General features: G+C 38.7%; 1 protein-coding gene, 1 long non-coding RNA gene and 1 other non-coding gene across 3 annotated transcripts in view; 1 reads left to right on the top strand and 2 right to left on the bottom strand.

The window, feature by feature from the left end:
* LOC116899999 overlaps window positions 1-6,554 on the bottom strand; it is a 42,005-nt gene extending 35,451 nt beyond the window's left edge. The window contains exon 1 of the long non-coding RNA XR_004387908.1: window positions 6,102-6,554. This is a non-coding gene — a long non-coding RNA (uncharacterized LOC116899999). The remainder of the gene's footprint in view (window positions 1-6,101) is intronic.
* The window catches only part of Macrod2 (mono-ADP ribosylhydrolase 2), a 2,209,545-nt gene that overhangs the window by 2,143,641 nt on the left and 45,452 nt on the right, over window positions 1-20,452 (bottom strand). Inside the window, exon 5 of the mRNA XM_032902613.1 lies at window positions 8,559-8,666. Coding sequence (XP_032758504.1) covers window positions 8,559-8,666 — 108 coding nt within the window. The remainder of the gene's footprint in view (window positions 1-8,558; window positions 8,667-20,452) is intronic.
* Window positions 18,703-18,809, top strand: LOC116902668. Its single transcript, XR_004388230.1, has one exon. It is a non-coding gene; the product is annotated as a U6 spliceosomal RNA (small nuclear RNA).

Genomic DNA, 20,452 nt, shown 5'->3' with positions numbered 1-20,452 from the left:
GGTCTCCTATTGAGCAGACTGACATGGCTCCTGGAACCCAGTATGCAGCTATTGATTTCACAAATGCTTTTCTCTTTATACCTTTCCATCAGAACCAGCAGGCATTTTGCTTCAGCCGTCAAGGGCAGGAGTACATCTCTATGGCTCTGCCTCAAACCTATAGTAAATCTGCAGCCCTGTGTCAATTCTTGGTTCATGGGAATCCTGACCACTCTTTTCTTCCACAAAGCTTGATGCCAGTCCATTATATTAATAACATTACTCACTGATTGGGGCAAATAAGCAGAAAGTAGCAACCACTATGAACTTATTGGTAAAGCATTTGCATATCAGAAGATGGGAAAGAAATTCAACCAAAATTCAACAGCCTTCTACATCAGTGACATTTCTGGGAGTCCAGTGGTGTCAAGCATGTTGAGATAATTCATACAAGGTGAAATACTAAGTGGCTGTACCTGGTCTTCCCTACTAAGAAAGAAGCACAATGTGCAGTGAGTTATAGGATTCTAGAAGCAGCGCATTCTTCATTGGCTTAATTACAAATGACTTGGAAACATGCCAGCTTTGAGAGAGACCCAGAACAGGAAATAGCTCTCAGCTGATCCAAGCTCCTATGCAGTCTACTCGGCCACTTGGGCCCTGTGATCCAGTCTCCCAAACCTATCTGTTGTAGAAGTGGCAGACAAGAGTGCTGTTTAGAGATGTTACAGGCCTCCATAGCTGAATCACAGTGGAGGCCCTAGGGAGTTTAAACCAAGGCCCTACCATTGTCTAAAGAAAACTTCTTCCAGTTGAGAGACAGCTCTTAACCTGTGATTGGGTTGAAATGAAAACTGAGTGCCTGATGATGAACTGTCAAGTTAGCATTCCGGCTGAGCTTCCCATTATATGCTGGGTATTATTGGATCCAACAAGTCAGGAAGCTACATGTGCAGATTAGCAAGCTGGTATTAAATGAGGAGACACATATGCTCAGACAAGTGCAGGTTCTGAGGGCACAAGTAAGTTATGTGAGGAAGTTACCCAATTGCATAGAATTCCTACTCCTGCTACTACTTCTTTTGTCCCAAAGCATGCATATGTGACTTTGTGAATGTGGTCTGTGATCAGACAACTAAGTCAGAGAAGACCCAGGCACAGCTTACAGATGGTTCTGCAGACTATGCAGACACCATCCAAAAGTAGACAGTTGCAGCATCACAATCCTTATCTCGGATAACCCTGAAGGATAATGGTAAAGGGAAGTTTCCACAGTGGATGGGCCTTTGGCAAGTGTGCACAGGTTCTTCAGTCTTCCAATGAAGACCAGGGCTCTCCAGGAATCCCCAGACCCTCAACACTAGACTCAGCCTGACTACTGAGACACTCAGCCTCAGATTGGGCTGGGCAGCTCTCAAATTATTGGACTCATCAGTGTCTAGCCAGCTACTTCTGAACCACTCAGACCATACTGTGTCAGCCAACCTAACAATTCCTCCTTTCAATATATTGTATTTATTTAGTTCCTCTAGAAAGCATGACCAATACAAAGATTGTGTACTATTTAACTCCAAGAGATACTCTCTCAAAAGTAGAGATAGTGATGGTTAGAAACAGAATAAAACTCAAGAGGGAAATTTCTTAGCAGCCACCTAGTCTGTAGCAATTATTTTCTCCTCAATATCATCTTTAAACTATTTAACATTTATTAAGATTCCACGAGTTTCTTAAGAGAAAATCAATAAAGGCTATAAAAACAAGGAAGCACTGTGTCCAGATAAGAACCATGTTGCGATGTAAGTAAGAAGAATGAAAAGATGGTTTAACACATCCCAGAGCCTGGCAGTTAACACTTTTTTTTCTTCTTGTGGAGGGCACAGGTTCGATTCCCAGCAGCCACACTGTGGCTTATAACCAACGCCCTTAGTTTTAGTGGATCCAAGCCCCTTTCCTGGCCTTCTCTGATACCAGGCACACATGTGCTGCACATATTGGACATGCATATAGAATAAAATTTAAAACAGCCACAGTTCTTATTGCAGAGTTTCAGAATTTGATGGCATCTCTTAGAAATAACTCAAGTAAAACAGTAATACCTAAAACTATGGGACACAGAATATATAATCTTAGTTGAATATACATTTACCTATCTGATTTTAAAAGATCTAGAACATAAGTCAACTTTTTGACTTTGAGCTAAGATGTATAATCTGCTACCATTTCTCTGTGTGTGGCTTTATGTAATAAGTAATGTAGGAAGCAGTCTATTTCTCAATTTTCATTGTCTTTCTTTTTTCACAATAGCTCTGTGAGGCAGGACTTATAGTATGCCCATTTTTAACTAATAAAAACAAATAGATGTTAAGAATTATTCAATAGTTTTCCAAAGCTTCCAAAGCCAGCAAGTCAAAAAAGCATACAGAAAATCATGACTGATCTGAGTCCAAGAGTCTATGATCAACTTCAGGTAAATGCACCACTCCTTAGAAGTTGGAGTAGAGGCAAGAACAACTGAAAAGTAAACAAATCAACCTACCTGACCTTTCCTTTTAAATATTATTATACTAGCCAACATTAATCCTTGTCTACAGCCATCCCATTTATGGTTGGAGCACTGTCCTGTTTTTATTACATAGCCAGCAATCTACAAATAAGTTTAAAATTTTATCTCATGTAGAATAATTTTCTGAGTCTGAGGAGCCAGTAAAATTGTCTCTAGTGACATAACACTGAACCAGAAATTATATGTCTATATTTCCTCCCAAGATCCAGCCAACAACAAAACTGTTTACTTCGTCAATAGGCTTAGCATAAGATTATACTTGAATCTAGTCAGTATACACAGATCATCCTAGTGATACTACATTAAGATGATGGGTTTGCTTGCTGTAACCGGAGGTTACAGTCAACACTCCTGGATGCTGACAATTTGTGTATGGAAATTTGGAAGATCAAGGGGAAATTGAGCTGGATCTGTATGAAGGCTAAAGCCTGACAGAAAGAAGGCAGCATGGTGAGGAAATAAGGAAGCAATTGGAACCACCAGGAATTTACCAGAAGCATATTTTAGAGAAGGAAATGATCATGAAAATATAATCTTCTTTCAGTAAACTCCTTAGAAATCTGGCAAAGGTACTCATCTCCCAGGGCAAAATTTTGTTTTAAATAATATGATAGAAAGAAGGCAGGAGGCTGAAGATCTATGGGTACATCTCCAGCCCTCTCCAAACACAACTCAGAAAACTATGCTAAAACAGGAGACCAAATCTGTCCTCCATCTCACGACTGAAAGGAGGCGAGGCACAAATAACTGTGTCCACACTGTATGAACAGTGGGTTTCTAAGATTTATTTATTTTATGTGTGAGTACACTGTCCCTGTCTTCAGGCACAGCAGAAGAGGACATCAGATCCCATTACAGATGGTTGTGAGCCACCATGTGGTTGCTGGGGATTGAACTCAGGACCTCTGGAAGAGCAGTCAGTGCTCTTAACCACTGAGCCATCTCTCCAGCCCTGAAGAGTGTTTTTAAAAGCAAAATAACATCGTTATGGATTCTAAAACTTTATTTTCTACCTCAAATTTTCAATTTATTTGTCACAGGAATGAAACAAAACTAAAATTACAGTTTTACTTTACATACTTTCTTTGCATTTCCAACAAGAGGACTTACTACATGCTTTGCATACAGTGAACCACTTCTGTTTAGATCCAAGCCTATCTTCTCTACTGTATCTAGCCCACCTCTACGTGTAGAAGACACTATCCCACTCTCAGTCCAAAAGACAATATGTAAAATTTACAAAGTCCACAGAAAAAATTAACATTGGTTTTCTCTTGTATTTGTATTTGCCCAGGCCTTAATGATAAGCATGGTTTTACTTATACATAACTAGATAAAGAAGTGAGGGGAGGAGGAAGAAAGGGAGAGAAGGAGGAAGAAAAAAGAGAGAGAGAATGAATTACAGATCTTTGGGAAGGATATTTGAAGCAAGATACATATGAAGCAGTGAGATATGCACCAGTAACCTTATGAGCTGTAAGAAGACACTAAAGGTGGCGGGCTAAACAGAGCAGCAACATGAAAACAATCGGTTTATCTACGGGTGGAAATCAAGTGAGGTTTCCAACAAAGTCTTCAGGACACTATTGAGGTACTCTGGGTAAGACATGAAGGCCATGGATGTGAGCTCATAGAAGCGGTCATATACATGCCAGTGCAGTAAAAAGAAAATTAATATTCAAAAATGAAATGACCAACAATATTACATACAAAGAATACAAGGATCAGATATGGGGGATGATATACAGAGGGTCAGGAATTTGAACAGAAGTGTGTAGCAATGGGGGCTGGGGAATTGGTAGTAGCCACCAGCAAGTCCCAGATGCCAGGAAAGCAAGAGGCTCCCAGGATCCCATCAGGGATGTGATTAGCTGAAATGCTAATCACAAAGGGGAGGGAGAACCTGTAGAGACCATATCCAGAGGTTAGGCAAGGCCCTTGGTTGGGGGATGAGACCACTCACTCATCTCCAAATTTCTAACCCAAAATGGCTCCTGTCTAAAGGAAATAGCAGAGACCAAAGGAAAGGCCATCCAGAGACTGCCCCACCTGGGGAATCCATCCCATACACAGACACCAAACTCAGATTCTATTGTGGATGCCAAGAAGTGCATGCTGATGGGAGCCTGATATAGTCTTCTGAGAGGCTCTGCAATAGCCTGACAAATACAGAGGCAGATGCTCCCAGCCAACCGTTTGACTGAGCAGGGGAGACCCCAATGGAGGAGTTAGAGAAAGGACTAAAGGAGCTGAATGGGTTTCCAACCCCATAGGAAGAACAACAATACCAACCAACCAGGCCCCCCAGAGCTCCCAGGGACTAAACCACCAACCAAAGAGTACACATGGAGGGACCTATGGCTCTAGCTGCATATGTAGCAGAAGATGACCTTTATCAATGCCCCAGTGTAGGGGAATGCCAGGGTAGGGAAGCAGGAAGGAGTTGGGGGGGGGCACACTCATAGAAGCAGGGACAGGGGGATGGGATAGAAGGTTTCCACAGGGGAAACTAGGAAAAGGAATAACATTTGAAATGTAAATAAATAAAATGCCCAATTAAGAAAGAGTTTCATGGAAATGTTTTAACCCTCCTTACCCAGTAAAAATTTGGGTGAATGAAGGTCTTCTGCTCTATTGTGGGAATTTGATGGCCTGAAATAGTGACCCTGTTCTCCTTGAAGCATGGACCCTTTCCCCTTTTGTCTTCATTTCCAGTGCATCAATCCTTTTCAGACTAGCCAAGTGAATAAATTGTGAAGTCAGTCTCCATGGGGGTAAAGACACAGTCACCACCTTCCTTAGAATAAAACCCAAGTGCACTTCCTGTCTCAGTATGTTTGCTTTTCCAGCGACACCCTCTCGATCAAGAATAAAGTTTGCCTTGTCCACACAAAGTTCAACTGAAAGACAGACTCCTTTTTTGTGATGTCAAAGACATTTCCATGAATACCGCTAAGACTATAAATATCAATTTCCAGGTCTCATATTATTGTATAGATTATGTGATACCCCCAGCTCTGGAAGCTTGGGAAAGGTTACATAGAACTCTGATTTCTTTCTTTTCTTTAAGTTTACTATAATTACTTCAAACTAGTATTTAAAAATAAAGCAGTCCTGAGAACTGGAACCGATGTCTGCCTGACTCTAAACAAGCTCTAGTTGGCTTAGCCTCTAGTTCCTTGCCAACTAATCAGATGCTCTCTTAGTCACATGTCAACTTCCTAGAAAGAAGAATAAGAAGGAGCTTGTCTCAGGTAACATTTAAACAAGTTTAAGGAATTTCAGCAAATACTAATTTCAGAAGTTTAAAATATTGAATCCTTCCTTTCAGAACTATACAGATCAGTTGTTTCAATATACTAATGTGGTCATGAAAGAATGTTGGCAGTCTACCAGAAAGTGATGGCGGGGTAGCTCTGCCTCCTTGACTGGAAGCACTGCCTCTCCCTAGAGATGGCTCTGTAGTGTTCTGTCATGTTTCCATATACCAGAAAGCTAACAGCTGTGCCTCTCTGTTCATACCAGGGCAACACGCTGCACAGCAGAGAGCTGTAAATACCTGTACATTTGGTATTTCCCTCCCATCCACCCAGGAGCTACCTGATGAGCCAGCCCTTGCGAACACAGCCAAATTACAATCATCACAGCCAGGAGCTAGAAGGGGACAAAGTTGATTCTTATCTACAGATTAATTCATCATATCATGTACACTATGCAACCTCTATAAGAAACCTACATATACAGGGAAAGGCAAGATAAAATGAATAAGAAAAAATAGTGAGTTAAGCATGTGTTTTTTGATTAAGAAGTCTATATTTTATGTCAAAAAATTACACAATAAATATTTTTATTGATTTATTGAACAAATGATTTTTAAAACTAGAGTCAAACCACTTCACTTTATCAAGTCCTCGGTGCAGAATATGCTATTAGATGTATGACAAATTCAATTGCATAAAGTCAATTTAACACATATACAGTTTGAATATTCCTTATAAGCACAAAAGTCAAGCCATTGCTTGACAATAAATAAAAAGGGTACCATTATGTGCTTTGTGGGAAAGAACAAAAGTACATAGTTAACAGAACCGAAGAAAAGTCATTATCACTATCAAGTAAACAAGATAAATTCAATGTTATGTTAACAAGAAGAAAAAGCATCAACCAGAATCATCAGTCAAAAATTTCAAAAGCATATTTTAGAATGTTGATAGTACTTTTATTAAAACTTTAAATCCTTTAATTAATAAAATAAATATATAAATAAACTTTTAAATCTTAAATATTTTAGAATTAAAGTTCCTACATTTGTAAAAATTCCAACATAATAAATCATTGATCACTTGCTAACCACAGGGATATCTAGCTAAAACTTTATACCAGAGTGTTCATGAGATACTTTCTAAGGCCCTGACTTCTTCATAAGCCCCACAGATGAGAGGAAAACTGAGAGCCTCCAAAAAACAAACCAACAAGGAGTCTACATAGAAGGAAGATCTGAGCCTTTAAGGTGACAGAAGAAGGACAAAAATCAAACCAAAAGAAGGCAGGCAGATTGGGTAGAGATAAAAATCCACACTCCTTTTTGATAGGAAATGACATGTCAAAAGGGTGACAGAAGCATCCCAGGAGACAGGAAGCAAAGCGCCATTAGAAGAAAAAGAAAACCGATCACGGCAGAGCTGGCACTTTACAGAGCAACTGACACCCGATTCACGAGGAAGAAGATCAGTAGACTTCCAGCCTTCTTATCAGACCCAAGAGCTCTCCCATGTGTGGGATAAGCTTCTTCCAGCCCTTACTCTGGTCCCCTCCAAGGCATTTTCCTACTACACTCTGAATTTACTCATCAACTGAGACAGCACTAGACTTATCTGCACCCTGCACTCTTGGGAAACCATGGCAGTCAGGGTGTCCCGCTCATTCTTTCATGTTCTGAGAGACAGATAAACCAGCACTCTCCTACTTGGCTTACAGAAAACTCACAAGTGATCATCTTGTAGCTTCTGCTGAGTCCAGACACAGGTAGTCTAAATTCTCATTCTGTGTCTCACACCTGAATTTCCATCTCCACTCCTCCTTCTGGTTGGCTAAGGCTGGGTACTAGACTCCTCCAAACTTAAGTGTATCTTCTGTCCTGGTTCTAAACATCTGCACTTTGAGTCACCATGATTGATGAAAAACACGACTCTCTAATGGCTCCTCCAAGCAACCACCTGTCTAATGCCACCATTCAGTTCCCCACAGCCACTGCTTTCTGTATGTGTTCACATCTTCCAGTAAAAGAAAAGCCCTTCTCTTCGTGACCTTTTGGATACTAAGGAAATTCTCTTCAGCTCTCCAGGTCCACCATCCTCTCCCCTTAGCTTAAGGAACCTGAGATTAAAACTGTGCTTACTTAAGTCTACACTTAAGTTTGACACTTTCAACCTACAAAGGTTACCTTTCTAAAACACAAATCATAATTTCCTTTTATTAATATTTATCTTTACAGAATCGCAACTGCTACAGCCTTTTCATATATAACTACACAAGGAAATATATAGGAGACAAGGACAATGTAAATAGCATGCTGCCATATCTCCTTCGATATTCAGAGAAGAAAATTAAACATTAAAATATGCCAGTGAAATAGCATTTTAGAAAAAAAATAAAAACTTACAAACAAGTGAGGCTTTGAAATCAGAGAAATAATTTCTCCCCGTTTTCCTTTTGACTGATATAATTTAACTGTATCTTTAGAACTTATACAAGGGAAAAGCAAAGCTTGCTAAACTATAACTTCTCACTACATAGGCATGAAACCAGTAATCATTTAGCTACTAAAATTTGTTCTGAAGAACTTTTTACAACATATTGTTACTTCTCCTGTAGTCCGGTGCTCTTAATTGGATACATAAAATAAATCCTTAATATCTTTAATCACAAAGAAAAATATTTAGATACTTCTCTACCAATACAGTGTAGAAAATTGTAAAGGCACAGCAAAGAAAATCCAGCAAAGTGAACCACTCACCCGCATTGACGATTGCATCCACCTCTAGCAGGGTGATGTCACCTCTGTAGAGAGAAACCTTTTCACTCAAGCTTTTCTTCACCTGTGGTGCTTCCTGAGCATTTTCTTCTATAATAAAAAGAGTTATTTGTTAATAAAAATATTCCTAATGTAATCAATAACTCCCTGTGTACTTGCATTTGTGTGCTCATATCAGGAGGTGCATTAGTGTGTGTGGAGGTCACAGGACCACCTTAGGAATCTGTCCTCATCTTCAACCTTTTAAACCAGGGTCCCCTGCCACTGCATGTGCCAAGCCAAGTGAACCACGGCTTCTGCATATCCTCGTGTCTCTGCTTCCATATTCCCCTAGGAGCTTACAGGCTCTCAGACACATCTGATTATGTGGACTCTGGATATTCAAATCAGGTCATCATGTTGGAAAAGCAAGAGTGTTTACTCACTGAGACATTTCTCCCAGTACTAACCGTTTTCTAATCAGGACAACTATAAGAGCCAATATGAGTCACTGGGTTACAAAGAAAAATCTCAAATATATGTAAGTACCAGGGGTGTGGTTTAGTCGCTATTATATCCTATCTTCAATATAAATGCACTGTCTATATCAGTGATCAGTTAGGTGTTTTGAGTAACTTTGGCCAATATCCTTGGCCATTAAAAACTAACACTTATCAATTTTATTATGATAATATCACATGAAGATGAAATTGTGTTCTATTATATTCATAAGGAAAAAAGATGTGCAGCTACAGAGAGAAAACACATTGCCCAGTGAAGGGGATCGTTTCTATTTTTTCCACTTATTTAAAGGAATCTTTCAAATGTATTTACTTGACCATTTAGTTTCAACTCTGCTATGTCTAAAAAGATGTGCCATCCTTAGAAGCTCTAGATCTGTGGAAGTGGTCTTCGCTTACCGCATTGCATTTACCCTTTCACTTTACAGGACAATGTTACTATGCAAGAGAACTATCTCCATCCAGAACACAGGGCCAGCAAGCTGTTCTAAAACCTGACACACAACTGAGAGAAATACTAATTTGAATTGTCATTCATTTTTAAGACAGAGTCAACCCACTAACAAAGAAATATAAATGGATATCTTAAAATACACAGAATATATATATATGTATATATACATAAAGAATGTTATCATATTTTAAAAACATTTATAAACCCTAAGTATTTGTGAAATATGAACATCATTTAGGGAGAACTATAATTCTATCCACTCACTGAAACACTCTCTCAGATGAGCAGACAATTAAAATATTTGGGAGATAAGAAGGGATAGATTTTGAAGTACCTAAATTACCTAAATTGTATTTGGGGGCTTTCCTGTTTGGTTTCTCTCTTGGCTCGAGGAGAAAGGGTTTTATTTCCTCTTACATTTACAGTCTACCATCAGGAAAGGTCAGAACAGGAACTCAAAGCAGGAATGTGGGTTGGGGTAGAAACTGAAGCAGAGACCATGGTCCCCCATGTTGCTTTCTCTGGCTTCCTTAGGTGCTTTTCTTAAACAGCCTAGGCTCCCTGCCTAGGAGTGGTACAACTGAAAATGATCTGGGCCCTCCCACATGAATCCTCAATCAAGAAAATGGCCCCAAAGATGTCAATTCAGTTGAGATTCCTAACACAGCAAAGCTGTGAGCTCCACATCCTATAAGTCACTGCTCTTAGGACTTTTAAAAATTTTAAATCTTGATTCTCAGTTAAAGTTTACTAGACTACAATAAATATTTTATGGCTTCTGCAGACAATTCTTAAGCACCAGGATCAATGAAAATCTATAAATTACAAAAGGCTCCTTGCTGAGGCGAGGTGTCAGAAGGTATTAAATGAACAAGGACCTCACAAAGAATACAAACTGTATTTGTTTGGGGAGGTGACACGATAGGCATAACCTATCCTCTCCTTGTCAGAATAGGTCTGTAAAGTTAAGCCCCTGTTTCTCATGGAGTGTTTTACACACACTACTGCATTTGCAGTGATACTGTTAAGTTGCTAAATATTGCAGGATTCAGGACACTGAGGCTGAACCCCTCCTGGATACGAAAATGTCCCTCAGGTAAAAGTTGTCTGTCCTAGATACTTTAAAAGCTATATACTTGAAATTAAAAAAAAATAACTGAATTAAATCTGCCTAAAATAAAACACAGGCACAATAAACCCTTTAGAGATCATCATGTTTGCCACTTAGAATATAGACTGCTCAACAATGCTGTCTTTGACAACTGTCCACTCTCATGCCCTGAGAAGATGCACTACTTTTCAATGGCCCTTTAGACACTATCCAACCTCACTCCTAGAGTTGTGCCACCTTCTCCCCTACAGTGTTTCTTATAATGGAGATTTCAAGGACCAGAAAACTGAGAATGGAACAAAGACACCATAGCAATGATTTTTAAACATGTATAACACTTCCAGATAAGATAGAGGCTAGAGTTTTCCTGTTTCAGCCAGTGAAGGAGAGGGGTAAGACAAGAAAACACAGACTCACTTCCAATAGAGAAAGAGGGAGAGCCTCAAATATCTACAATGGAAGTAAAAGTATACCGGAAGAGTGCATAAAAATCCAGGGTAAAGAAAATCAAAACAAGTTACAGCCCACAGCTGCCTGGTAAGGGACACCATCAAAACGTAAGCCAGGTCAGAGATAGCTACACCCAGAATGAGCCCACAACCCTTAAAAGCCTCTAACCTGATTTGGATTTTGGCAAGACAATCAAAGAGAAGTGAATGGCGGAGAGAGAAAACCATGTTTGTCAGTCAAAATGAATCAGAGAGCACTAGCTGGATACCATTTTGAGAGAGAATCTATTTCTAAATACTGAAATAACCCAGGATCATGAGATCAAGGAACAAGCACGGTGTGGGAGCCTCGATTTGTCCTACCACAGAGGGATAGCTGGGAAGACAGGGGGACAGACAACAATGACTGAAAGGTACAAGAGGGAAGGAGGTTAAGCCAAGGCAGATAAATACATGGCCAAGCCCCAACCTCAGCGGCCCAGACATCTTACCCACTGAGGAGAAGACTGGTGTTTGACAGTTCTGAGCCAGAGGTCAGTGAGTGGACCAACCTCTGAGTAATCTACCTTGTCCTCCACATTTTCTCAATATGAATCCAACTAGTCGATGAGCACGGAGGCCATTCTATCTAATAGTACCTTTTTTCAATTTACTTAGGGTGTTTTAAGGTTTTCATTGTGTAGGTCTTTCACATCATTGGTTAAGTTTGTTTGTATGCTTGTTTTGATTGGTTGGTTGGTTTGGTTTGGTTTTGTTTGGTTTGGTTTTAGGCTGTTACAAATTGGATTGCTTTCTTGATTTTTTTCCTGTCACTATAATTGTCTTTGGTATCCTGGAAAGCTCTGGTTTTTACATTTTAATTTCTTACCTAACACTATGCTGAAAATGTTTGAAAGCTCTGGGAATCTTTCTACTGGACTCTCTGGGAGAGGGTCTCATAGATAGGATCGCAGCTTCTGTCAATAGGAATTCGTTGACTTCTGTCTTGCCTATTTGTATCTCGTTTATTTCCTTCCTGGTGCTCTAGATAAGACCTCCAGCACTGTGCTGAGTAAGGATGGAGGGAATGGGCATCTTCTTACTGATGTTAGGGGACTGTTTTGAGGTTTTTTTTCCATTCTGCATGATAACTGCCATCAGTCTGTCATTTATAGATTTACTAAGTTGAGTGAGACTCCCATTTCTCTCTGGGTCTATTAATATGAAGGAACATTAGCTTTTTCTGCATCTATAGAAATGGTCATGTGATTTCTTCTTTGAGTTCACTTATGTAACAAATCATATTTATTAATGTCCATATGTTGAACCATGATCATATCTCTAGAATGAAACCAACTTGATCAACATGTTTTGGTGTGTTCTTCCACTTAGCTGGCAAATATTATATTAAAACATTGCATGTATGTTCATCAGCTGTTAATTTTGTTGTTGCTGTGTTTAAATGTAAGGATAGTGTTAGTTTCTTAAAAGTTGAAATGTTCTTTACTTTTCTATGGAATAATTTGCTAAGTACTAATATCGGTATTGCTTTAAAGATCTGGTAGAATTCTGTGCAGATACTTTTGGTCCTGAACAGCTTTAAGTTGGGAGATCTGTAATTGCTGCATCAATAGAATTGCTTGTTACAGATCTGTTTGTATTACTTTCTTCATCTTGGTTTTACTGTAGTGTGCCATATGACTCTACAAAAACACCCATTTCTTTCTGATTTTTCCAGTTTAATGGAATGTCTTTTTTTTTAATTTGTTCACTTTGCTGTCCCTCCTCCTGGTACTTGCCTCAAAAAGTCCCTCACCCAAGACATGTCCTCTTTTTGAAACATGAATATTGGATTCCTGTCTGAATTTCTTGACATATGGTGCCCTTTCTTTTTCTAATGTTATTAATTTGTGTCTTCTCTTTCGGGGGATTAGTTTACTAAGTTGCTTTTCCAATGTCCTGATTTACATCATCAGATTGTTTGAGAACTCTTCAATGTTTCTTAAGGATTCATTTTACTAATTTTATTGTGTGTATGAGGAGTGCCAATAGAGACCAGAAGAGGGCACCAGATCTCCTGGATCTGGAGTTACAAGTGGTTGGTTGGAACCTGCTGAAACCCAAAAGTTCTTGATGTTCTTGATTTTCTTATTCCTCTTCAAGGAAACAAGAATTCTAAACATGGAGCTATCTCTCCAGGTACTTGGTTGTACTTAAAACTACAAACTTCCCTCTTAGGGTTGCTTCATTTTAAGTTTTTGTATATTGTGTTTTCATTTGTATTTAATTCTTGGAATTTTTAAATCTTTTCTTTATTTCTTCAATGTTTCTTTCATTTAACAAGGTGTCATTTAATCCCCAGGAGTCTGTAGATTTGTATAGTTTCTCTTGCTGTTAATTTCTATCCCTGTTAAACCGTGGTCTGATAAAATACTAGGCATTATTCCAATTCTTCTATATTTGTTGAAATTTTATTTGTGTCCTATTTTGTGATAAATTCTAGAGAAAATTCCATAAGTTTCTGAGAATATGTATTCTTTAGTGTTTGGGTAGACTCTTCTGTAGATACCTATAAGGTCCATTTGATCTGTGATGGCATTTAATTCCAATGTTTTCGTTTGTTTTTGTTTGTTGGGAGCAGTTTGGCTGATCTAATGCTCCAATAAGGTTTGTAAGGTTGCCTTGGTGACTGTAAACTCCTTTAGCCTGCTCTTATCGTGGAAAGTTTTTCTTCATCCCTTAGTCAGGACAGATCAATGTGCTGGCCGTGTTAAACTGGGTTGGCAGTTCCCGTCCTTCAGACTTTGAAGTCTTTCCAAGTTCTTCTTGGTTCTAAGGTTTTGAATGGAAAGTAAGAAGTGATTCTTATGCCTGCATTTATAATGTTCCTTGGCCTTTCTCTCTTGCAGCTTTCAGTAGGCATTTTTGTTCTATATATTCAATGCTTTAATGATGATATAATGTAGTGACTACTTCCTTTTCTGTACACTTCTCTATGGCCTTCTTTGTACCTTAGTTTTGGATGGGGTTCACTTTACCTAGATTTTGGACTTATTATCTATGATTTAATTAAAAATATTTTATTGCCTTTGGTATGAAATTCTTCTTCTATATGCCCATAATTCATAAGCTTTGATTTTTTTATGATATCCCCAGGGTTCTTTAATGTTTCATACTTACAATTTTCTTTAATTTATCACTGGTCTAGACTGAAAGATCCAGTTCTTTTAGTTTGTCTTCAAACCCTGTAATTCTATCTGTCATACAATCCTACTGGTAAAGCTTTCTGCCATCTTTTTACTTGACCTATGGTGCTTTCTCTCCATTTTCATCATCACTTCAGTTTTTCAGCTTGATTTTTTTCTTTTCTTTTCTTTTGTGTGTGTGTGTGTGTGTGTGTGTGTGTGTGTGTGTGTGTGTGTGTGTGTTTTGGGGGATGTGGGTGGGATCAGCTTGATTTTTCTTACTTCTTTTTTTATAGAATTTTATTTTCCATACCTTCAATTGACTTTCTAATTTCATCAGTTGTTTGTATTCTCTTAGATTGTAGTTGTATTTCCATTGAGTTACTTGAACATGTTACTAATCATTCGGTTTCATTTAATCCTGAATCAAGAATTTTACCTAAGTTGTTTTCATCAGGGACTATTATTGTGATAATGATCATTTCTAAAGGAAATATGTTGTCCTGATTTTTCCAGTTACTTGTGTTTTTCTGCCATCTGGGTTAAATTGTTGGTAAAGTAGTTGGTATTGTAGTTTTTTTTTTCTCTCCATTTCAGGTTGCCTCTCTTACTTCTGATGAGATTATCTGCAGTGTTCAGAAGATATTGTGTTACAGTACACCAGTCCTAATGTTTTGATCTGTTAGATTGGTGTCCAGGTACAAGACTATATTCCTAGTCCATTCTATAGGCTGAGTTTGTTTTGAACTTTTTCACTATTGGACAACCCTTTTTTGGTAAATATTTAATTCATGTTTGTATGTATATGTCTGTGTTCGTGGCATGTGTTTATGAGTACCCTCAGATGCTAGAAAAGAGATTCTGGTTTTCTGGAAGTGGAGTTATACATGGTTACAAAGTCACCTAAAGTAAGTGCTGAGAACTGAACTCAGGTCCTCTGTGAAAAACAGCAAGTGTCCTCAATCTCTGGGGTCTCTCTAGCCACAGAAATTTTTTTCTTTCTTTTATTCTTTATTTCTTTGTCTCCCTTTCTTTTTGTACATTTACCGCTTAAAATTCTTTTCATCTTTCTCTTCTCACTTCCCCTTGATAACAATCTTCTTCATTCGTCTATCATTTAATCTTGCTTCTCTATTTTCCATTCCCAGTCTCCTTTCTTTATCCCATCCAATTAATCCCTCTTTACCCCAAGTAATTTTTAGCTTTCTAGTACTATTTTCAGTAGTTTTTCCATTTAATTTTAAGAGTATTTCTAAACTCTATTTTGAATAATGTTGCTTTATTACAACAGATTGTCTACTATTAATAGTAGTATGGACTGAACTTCCATGATTAAACTGCTGAACAATCTTCACTAACCCTACATTTGACAGAGGGCTAATATCCAAAATATATAAAGAACTCAAGAAGTTAAGCTCCAAAAACCAAATAATAGCCCAATTAAAAAGTGAGGCACAGAACTATTCTCAACAGAGGAAACTCAAATGGCTAAGAAGCTCTTAAAGAAATGCTTGACATCCTTAGTTATCAGGGAAATGAGATTCTACCTCACACCAGTCAGAATGGCTAAGATCAAAAATGCAGGTTATAGCACAAGCTGGCAGAGATGTACAGAAGAGAGAGCACTCCTCCATTGCTGGTGGGAGTGCAAACTTGTACAACCACTCTGGAAATCAATTTGGCAGTTTTTCTCAGAAAACTGAAAATAGTTCTACCTGAAGACCCACCTATACCACTCCTGGGTATATACCCAAATGATATTCCACCATACCCCAAGCACACTCCACTATGCTCCACTATGTTCATAGCAGCCTTATTCATAATAGCCAGAAACTGGAAACAATCCAGATGTCCCTCAACCAAAGAATGGATACAGAAAATGTGGTTCAATTAACACAATGCAATACTATACATTACAGCTATGCATAATAGCTAATACAGCTATTAAACCCAAAGACATGAATTTTGCAGGCAAATGGATGGAACTAAAAAATATCCTGAGTAAGGTAACCCAAATCCAAAAGGTAGGCATAGTGTGCGCTCACTGATAATGGATATTAGCTATAAAGTATAGAATGCCCATGATACATCCCACAGACCCAAAAACAGTTAAAACAAAGAAAGGTCCAAGCAAGTATGATTGAATCACACTTAGAAGGGGAAGGAGGGAACTATGGAGAGGGTAAAGGAAGGGTAACAGGGAAGTAGGGTCAGGTGCAAGGAGAGAAAGGGGAGAGGCCCAGTGAGCAAGGAAAATGAATGGAAATCTGCAACTGCCTGGAATGAGTGGGATCTCTAGGAAGTCCCAGAGGTCTGGGATAAGGTCCCAGGAGGCAACATGGGGACCTTAGCCAAGAAAACTAACAGTAGGGACATGGAACCTAAAGAGGCATCCTCCTATAGACAGGCAGGACCCTCAGTGGAAGGGTAGAGACAACTCAGCCACTAAAAACTTTCAACTCAAAATTTGTCCTGTCTAAAAGAAATGTGGGGATGGAGCAGAGACCAAAGGAAAGGCCAACCAATAACCTGCCCATCCCATGGGCATGAACCAATCCAGAATATTATTAATGGGATACTCTGTAATGCTTGCAGACAGGAGCCCAGCCTAACTGTCCTCTGAGAGGCTCTATCCAGCATCTGACTGAAACAGAAGCAGGTACCCACAGCCAAACATTAGACAGAGGTCAATGACACTTATGAAGAAGTTGGGGGAGAACTGAAGGCACAGAAGTAGATGGGAACCCCACAGGAAGACTAACTGAGTCAGTAAACCTGGACCTCTGGGAACTCTCAGAGTCTGAGTCACCAACCAAAGAACATACACACAAGCTAGAATAAGGCCGCATGGCACATATGTAACTGACAGGAAGCACAATCTTCAGACTGCCCTGTCTGGCCTCAGTGGGAGAGGATGTGCCTAATCTGGCAGAGACTTGATGTGCCAGGGAGGGGGGATACCCAGGGGGCCCTGCCCTCTCAGAGGAGAAGAGGAGGAAATAGGAAGGAGAAACTCCATGATGGAAGGACAGGGAGGGGAAGCAGCCTTTGGAATATAAACAACTGAATTAATTAATTTTTTTAAATAGCATTCTGAATAAAGCCAGAATAGCTATCTTAATCAACATATTGCAAAACAACACAGAAACATGAAAAATATAAGGCAACATGACTACTCCAAAATATTGTTATTCCTCAAGTACTAACTCAAAAGATCTGAATGAGATAAATCACCAGAGGAAGAAATCAAAAATCTCCTGGTAGAAATGATGTATGACTTCAAAGAGGATAAACTAACATATGAATTCAATTTGGGACTCAAAAGGAGTCAGAAAAGACAAGAAACACTAGAAAAATAGATGATGAAATCATGAATATAAATAAAAAGGGCAGCAACATAGAAGAGAAGTTCAGCAAAGTGTGATTTTAAAAGTAAACTAAACTGAGGGAATCACATCAACTTGTGTTTCATCTTCAGGTCTTTTGAGTATTAAAAACAAACAAGTAAGGAAGATTACAAAGGATGAAGGACAAGGGAACAAGGTCAATGAATAGTAAATTCAAAAGAAAATAGAAGAGAAAATCAACATCACAATATTCAATAAATCCTGGGTATCATAGAGACAACACAAAATAAGAATCTAAAGAAGTCAAGAAGACTTAACTAAAAGCATAGAGCATCTATCCAAAGGTACATCTGAAATTTTCCTAAACCTAGAGTTACAGACAACCAAAAATAACAGGAATTTAGAAACAGAATATGAAATAGACATGACCAGAAAAGACCCCTTCCATGACATTACACTTAAAAACATTATAAATGTACAAGGAACAGCTACAGAATGGCTCAGTGGGTAAAACACTGGCCATACAAGTATGATAATCTGAGTTCAGATCCCCAGAGACCACATAAAGGCCAGACACAGTAGTATAAGCATCCATAATCCCAGAATGCCCTAGGAGGGTGGGAACAAAAGACAGGAGAATTGCTAGCTTGCCTGGTATACACAGTAGTAAACAAGAGACCTTGTCTCAAACAAGGTTGTCTTCTCACCTCCTATAGCCTATGGCACATGTGCTTCTGCACACACACACACACACACACACACACACACACACACACGCCCATGAAGGAAAGTTTTATGCATGATGCATTTTTAAATTTAATTAACATGTGTTAACTTGAGATGACAACTTAGGCATTAAAATGTATATTTTATCATATTGCTACAATCTGCTAAAAAATACTTTTAATTAGAACATAACTACATAGTTTGACTTTTCTTTTAGTTTAAAGTTTACATGTAATGCTGGTAACTAATTCAAGTAATTTTCCACTTTAAAAATCAGTTAAAGTCATAAGGTTATACTCCAAAGGAAAGGAAAATATAATTTTTGCTCTTTTAGTAAAATGTCTAAAAATTCCAGCCTACAAAAACAGAGAAACTGTGCTCACTTCGGCAGCACATATACTAAAGTTGGAACGATACAGAGAAGACTAGCATGGCCCCTGCACAAGGATGGCATGCAAATTCATGAAGCATTCCATATTTTTATGTAAATGAATAAAATGATTAATAAAAACAACAAAAACCCAATAGTGGCTCTTTTTTTCAATTATATAACTATAAATATCAGAAAAGTAACAATATTCCTCCAAAGTTTATCCTCTTTATCATTATTTAACTTCAGAAATTTTCAATCTGCCAGTTAAGACCTTTAGCAAACAGTAGGTAAGAAAGTTACACCTAGGGCAAACCTCAGCAAGGAGGAGAGTGAGCGTGTTAGGAGAGTGAGCGCGCTAAGGTGCGAGGGTAACTAGGTAATTTTAAGAGAACAGAAAGGTTTATCATGTTTCTTATCACCCTCCCTCTGAAGTTCATTGGGCTGTACTATCATGTGAGGTGGGTCTGGCACCTCCTGAGTCCTGCACTCTAACACAGGAGGGAGGAGTATATGCAAGACAAAGGAGACCTACGCTGATCATGTGCGCTCAACAGTATATGAAATTACCAGAAATTAAGTCATTATCAGCAATACCGTGAGGAGTGATTATTACTACTATGAAATCTTGAACAGAATTCCTTCTCTGTATCATCATCTACGTCATCGAGTTAATATTTTGCAAACTGTACTATACTCAAACATCTCTCCTTACCAGCTAACCCAGAGGTGATGCCACCGACAAAAGAGTTATGACATGTGCTCAGAAGATAGACAGGGCGGGGAGGTAGGTGAGTAAGTGTCAGGTTGATATGTGGAAAATGTGAGGGATAGCTTCAGAAGAGCCAACACCAGCAGGAAGAGAATTAAACAGGTGAGCCAGATACCCAAACTCGGCTAGCTTGTCAGAATAGGGACCGTGTCCAAGGCCTTCTGCTATGTGTAGCCATGGCAGGGTCCAAGGAGTCCAACTACATTCAAGTAGCAGAGGCTGAACAGATCAATCAACTGTTCAGAGACTTTTTGTTCTTGCTTTCTTTGTATAGCACTAATATATGCAACAAATACCATTAATTTCTTTCCTTAGACTCAGTTCTCTGTGTGCTAAGTTAAACATTGAACCTACTAAAACCTATTTCTTTTCTCTCCAGTGCACTGCTCCTACTTGTGTGAAAGTAGTGCTTAATTTTCTTTCAAATTTCCTTAAATATTATGGTGATAATTACTTAAACAGTACAATTATCATTCTTGGCTTCTCTTTATTCACAAATGCTCATTTATTAGTAGTAGTATAATTTATTAACTGAATTGCAGTTGGAAGTTATACAACTTCAAGCATACAACCAGTGTTCACAAAATGCCAGGAGAAGAAAAGTCAATGGCCTATTTAATTATTAACTAGGATTGGAAAGGAGCTGGAATACGAACATATGCGTAAGGAAGTTCTCAAAATAACCTTGGCTGAATTGAGCCTGTGGCGATGAAAACAGGAGAGAAGAAGGACAGAAACAATGACCACCCATGAGCACATCTACCGAGAATCGGGGTCCCGGGACAGAGATGGAAGAAAATGGCTGGGTTGGGTTTGCTGGCTTGCTGAGAAGCTAGGCAGGGAGGTGGGAGAAGATATTAGGGAAGGAATATAATTGTGTCAGTCTTGATTGTGTGAGCTCTAAGTTTCCTATAGAATGTTCATAAATATGAATTGTTTGCTCAAAAGAAAGAAGTTCAGGCTGGAGAGTTGGGTTTAGGAAG

Source organism: Rattus rattus, chromosome 5 (genome assembly GCF_011064425.1).
Source record: "Rattus rattus isolate New Zealand chromosome 5, Rrattus_CSIRO_v1, whole genome shotgun sequence".
Lineage (NCBI taxonomy): Eukaryota > Metazoa > Chordata > Mammalia > Rodentia > Muridae > Rattus > Rattus rattus.
This window is presented reverse-complemented; position numbering and strand designations above follow the sequence as displayed.